Genomic DNA, 5,408 nt, shown 5'->3' with positions numbered 1-5,408 from the left:
CCGTTATGCTAGCTCAACATGTACCACATTCGGTTTTGCGTGACGTGAAAGGATGACGAAATATATGACTGGTGCAAACATCATGATCATGAGACGCGCGTCATTTAAGAATATGACAACATACCACGCTCATGCTCGCGGCCGTTTTGCTAGCTCCACATACACTGACATTGGTATCACATGACGGTAATAGATGACGAAGGTGAACGACACGTCCAAACATGATAATCATCACCCGGAAGTCATTACGGCATTCTTTATCCCCTCCCCGTAGCTATGTGCTGATTTTAAAGTGACATATACGTTCCTTATTCGTGCTTCTCATATCATCGATTCCCACAGTACGTGGGATCTGCCAATCTTTTTTTCGTGCTTTTTAAAATCATCTAGAAACTTGCAGCGGATGAATAAACGTGAAGGACAGTATCATCGAAAGAGAATTTATTTCAATTGTTTTTTTTATTTCCCGGAAGCAGCAGTTATTGAGTGACACACACAAGAGAACAGGAGTTAATACCAAACCATTAAGAGCTTTGAAGGGGAGGCCTTAATCAAACGCAGTATTTTCCCAAAAACAGTTCTTTGCGAACATCTTCTACTGGACAGCGAAGAATCTTACATGATATATGGGATTACTCTTATGCAGAAACAATTGCTCTGTTTCATTTAGTTTTTACAATGCAAAAGAAAAATGAACACGAGCTCCTGAGAGGTATGGAAGCTGTGATGCACAGCTCTGCTTGCAAATATGACAACCTGAAAGTGGTGTGATAAGTTTTTGAGAAGCACTGAAATACTTTAGAATATACAGTATATAGACCTGCACATGTGCAAGCAGCATTGTTACAACCAAACCACATCAAGGGCAGCGACAAGCAAATTAATAAAAAGCAAGCACTCCACAATGAGTATTTCACACTCATTTTTTTTTTCGTACTGACTGTATTTCACATTGAAAGAAATTAACGAGCTACAACCGCTAAAAGCTTCGGGTGGTTTAGAGAGAAGCTGTATATGACTATGCAAAAAAAAAAATCATCCATCCTTCCTGTGTAAAAACATATGTACCACTTAAATTGGCGAAGTTCCTCTGTTTACCAATGCCTCACTAAGAATCAAGAAGGAAGCATATTTTGGGCAAACAGCTATTGCTATTTATGGGCAGGCGTGAACAGTAGTTAATAAGTACTTTACCATCGGGGTTCACCGAATAATCAACGCCATGTCCATGTCATCTTAGCTGATTACATACGTGTACGTTGGAATAAGACAATGTTATCTACCTCACACATTTAGATAGTCACAATCAATGGTTGTTGATTTTTAGCACTCATTCCCGGCTGCGGCGGCTGCATTTCCGATGGAGGCGGAAATGTTGGAGGCCCGTGTACTCAGATTTGGGTGCACGTTAAAGAACCCCAGGTGGTCTAAATTTCCGGAGCCCTCCACTACGGCGTCTCTCATAATCAAATGGTGGTTTTGGGACGTTAAACCCCACAAATCAATCAATCAATCAACTTTTAGCACTGCCATTGCTCACGCCGCCTAATATATAAATTCAACCTAAGGTTACTGTGTCAAGTTTTAGGCGAATGCCTTCATGATGCGGTACTTTGTTACACATAAAAACGTTCACCTAATGTTGAAAATCCTCTTGGTATTAGCATTTTTTGCTTACAAATTTGTTTGTTTTACCGCGATAGAGCTCATTCGCGGATATTCCGGCACCGGCACTGCATGGGTGCCATTGGTTGTGAGGTAATAATCATCTTGTGCGTGGCCGAAAAACAAAAGGGGATGCAAATAAAATAATTTGGGTCCGAATGCGAATCTAACCCACGCAGTTTTTTTTTTGACAACCAGGTGTTCTACAACACAGCCAAATTTTTGTTTGGAAATACAGTTAAAATAACTTGATCTGCTTGATATTGCATCATCACTTAAGGTTCATGCGTTACAAAGACACGCGTTTTCTGTACAAGCTTCATAATACAACATGCAATATAGCAGTAATATTGCATGGTACAAGCGTGAATTGGCACCGGCTGTCGGAATACGTGACAATCATTACGACTTCGCATAGTTTAAAGCCAGCCACCCATTACAAAGGTACGCACGCTACTGCGCATATTTCCTCCCTCCAACACCATTCGAGCCCCCATGTTATATTAGTGGGTTTTGTAGAGTGAAGTACAAACAGACTAATGCATCTAAAACGGCAGTGATAACGACGCGCAGTCTGAACTTATTTGACTTTGAAAGTTCAAAACAGAAGAAAAAAATGCTGACCCTCTACTTGATTTTTGCGGGGTCGCTTTACCCCATTTCACTCGCCAATGACGTCGGAAGGCTGCCCTAATGAAATAAGCTGGAAGTGCCTATGTAGGGGAAGCTCGCACCCCCCTGGTGCTTGTTTTTTTTTTTTTCAAAGCATGCCTGACGCCTGGCTTGCCAGAACGTGAGCGGTAGCTACTGTGTCGAAGCGATGTATTTCTTACGTTTCTTTTTCAACATTTTGAGTCACTCCTTCCTTTTATTATCAGAAAGGAACTTGTGGAAAGACCAGGACAGTAAAGTACTGTTGACCACACGTTGTTCAGTGAGCAGCCCGATAAACAACAATTGTGCACTGCACCCCTTCAACAGCGCACTTGCGGAAAGAGCTCGCAAACTCCCAAAAGCAAGAAGAGGGTAGAAAGAGAGAAAGGTCTATCTTATGGATATCCCTCCCGGGCAAGCCGAAAATCCAGTGGCACGACGGCAGCCAGTGTCTTTGTCGTGCTTTGTAGCCGCAGTGATGTTTCTTGTTGTGACCACGTCTGTTTAGGGCTGGATGAAAAAGCACAGAAACGAAAAATGAAATAAATTATTAACCTCAGTTCTGATCCTACACCACGATCGCTTCTAACGTTACCATCATCCAATCAATTGGCGGCAATTTTCTGGCGTCATCTCTGCCCGCAAAGTTCTGACGAGCGCCACTTTGTGGTGTCGCGGTCGACAGCGATGTATAATGAGTGATTAAAATTACCTCCAGCTGTCGGTCTATGCAAACCACAAATAAAAAAACAAACGCTTTATTAGTGTTGGAGCACGTAGTGGGTGCATGGCAAGCTCGAAAGCCTTTCTTCTCACTAAAACACAAAGGTTCCCGAATGTTGCTAGTTTATAGATGCTTCAACGTGTTAGCGTTAGCGATGAATTCATTGTAAAAGCTCTAAATACCAGTGCTAGTTGAGTTGAGTGCTAGCTGACATTGCACAATATAGTTGGAATGGAGTAAAACATTTTGTCGTTAAGAGTATATGCTTCAGCTCGAATTATATAACTTCAAGAAGCAAAGATAACAAAAAATTGTAGCACAACAAAAATAACGCATTGAAAGTGTGAACCCGGCTAGAGGAACATCAAGCGTGTCTCTTAATTCAGTCGCGACCAATATCATGCCTCGTGGCAGGTGTGTGCCTTGTCATCTTTTCTATAGCACGCTCCGTGTTAAAGATAGTCTGTACCAAGGGATATGTGCTTTGGCCACAGTGTCCAGCAAAATCGTCCCAAAAGGGGTCCCAGATGCCCATGCATCGCGTGCCACCGGTCACCTTCATGAGTGCTCTCACAAACGCCTCGAGGGAGTGAGGCGTGGGATGCGAGATCCATTGGTTCCCGTACAGAGCGACCCGGCAGTACCGACGGTCCTGCGTCGCGTCCCAGCGATGTCGCAGACACAGCTCGTCGTAGGCTAGCTGGCCCGGCGAACGCGTGCTGCGGCCTTCCTGTCCGGGACCAGACGCTTCTACACCGTCATCGGTCGTGTTATCGTCGACGTCAGAAGCATATAACGTGTACGACATAGACACGACATCGAGCGGATAACACAGCTGGAACCGTCCGCTGCGTCGATGACCGCGGACAGTGTATTGCGTCTCGCGGAACACCTCGGCGTAGCGCTCGACGACGTCCTGCGTCCACTTGAGGGCCGTCTTTCCATAGGAAGGTGGCATGGGCTCCGTGGGGTCGACGAGGATGCTGTAGTCGTCCATGAGGTCGACCAGATCGCGCATATCGAAGCGCTCTCGCAGCCGATGGTCGAGCGGCACGATTACGCCCACGTAGTGATCTAGGCGCCGAAACGAGGTGCGCATGATGCGCAGCAGGTCGACGAGACCATTCATCTCGTGGATCTCCGGGAACTTCCAGTAAATCAGTAGACCATCGAAGGAGTGCGCCTCGAGCCAGTCGACCGCGTTGGCTGCGAACAGCGACGCGAGCGATTCGTCGCGCGTTACCTTACTGTAGGTGCCACGGTCTTCTTCGCTCGCTTCGCCTCCGTCTCGCCCACCGACCACAATCCAAACCCGAAGGAAGGCATTTTTGCTCTTCAGCTGACTGAACTTGCGCCAGCCGTGGCGAAACACGTCCGTCATCGCGTCGCCTGGTTTGATGGTTGCGTCGGACGCGTTGATACCAGCGCAGCAGTACATGGCGTCCGTGCAGAGGTGGTAAGGGAAGACGTCGATGCCGAAGCTAAGGCTTCCTCGCGACCGCGTCTTGCGTCGTGCCTTGTACATGCACACTGACCGATACCGGTGGTACATCCCATCTGGCCAGAGTGTGTATGAGGCCGGATCTGCGGAGGAGGTGGTGGTCGGTGCCTCTTCTGCCACAGCGGCTGCCGTGGATTGCGACTCGATGGGACGGATAGCTCCGCGCATGATTGGAACTCCTAGCTGCCCGGCCCGGTGTCCTTTACCTCGCGATGACGTGATTTTGCGGCCCGGAAATGATATGGTCGCTATGCTGCGGCGTGCCGTGGCGCTGCTATTGGAAGGTGGTCGTGGCTGGCTAGTGGCGTTGGAAACGAACTGTGTATCGGGGTTGAAGCTCACATTAAATCCGAGTAAGTCCTGGATAGTGGACGATTCCACGAGGTAGATTTGAAGCGTCACCATCATGGCGAACATTACTACGAGGGTGAACGCGACGCAGACGGTGGAGGTGAACGCGTCCGCTTGCTCATCCGGCGCCGGAGGTGGTCGGCGTGGTGGTGCAAGGCGCTGCACGACGCGGTGGTCGGGCAGCCTCGCCACCATGACTGGTGCCTCCATGGCTGGCGGTGGCACCGCGGACCTGCCAGGCTGCCACTGTTCGCCGGCGTCGAAGTAGGTTCCAATACGCGTCGCTCAGAGTAGGCCGCTATCGCGGCTGTTTCCTTCGAAGCGCGTTCTTCTTCTTCTGGTTGTCGCGTGGTCGGTTCGTGGTCACGAGGTGATAATGACGATGATGATGACCTAAATGTATAGCTCACGCCCACTATGGGGGATTGGCCAAGAAACAAGTAATTAGAAAGATGGGATCATATCTTATTTTTAAGTTTAATGATTAGTGAAATGGTTAGACGAAATCAAATT

General features: G+C 47.7%; 1 protein-coding gene across 1 annotated transcript; it reads right to left on the bottom strand.

The window, feature by feature from the left end:
* Positions 1–3,425: 3,425 nt before the first annotated feature.
* Positions 3,426–5,105, bottom strand: LOC142767404 (chitinase-3-like protein 1). The gene has a single exon (XM_075868988.1). The coding sequence runs from the start codon at positions 5,103–5,105 to the stop codon at positions 3,426–3,428; it is 1,680 nt and encodes a 559-aa protein (XP_075725103.1).
* Between the last annotated feature and the right edge of the window lie 303 nt (positions 5,106–5,408).

This window comes from Rhipicephalus microplus, chromosome 1 (genome assembly GCF_043290135.1).
Source record: "Rhipicephalus microplus isolate Deutch F79 chromosome 1, USDA_Rmic, whole genome shotgun sequence".
NCBI classification, from domain to species: domain Eukaryota; kingdom Metazoa; phylum Arthropoda; class Arachnida; order Ixodida; family Ixodidae; genus Rhipicephalus; species Rhipicephalus microplus.
Note: the sequence above shows the minus strand (reverse complement) of the source record. Positions and strands in the feature narration are given on the sequence as shown.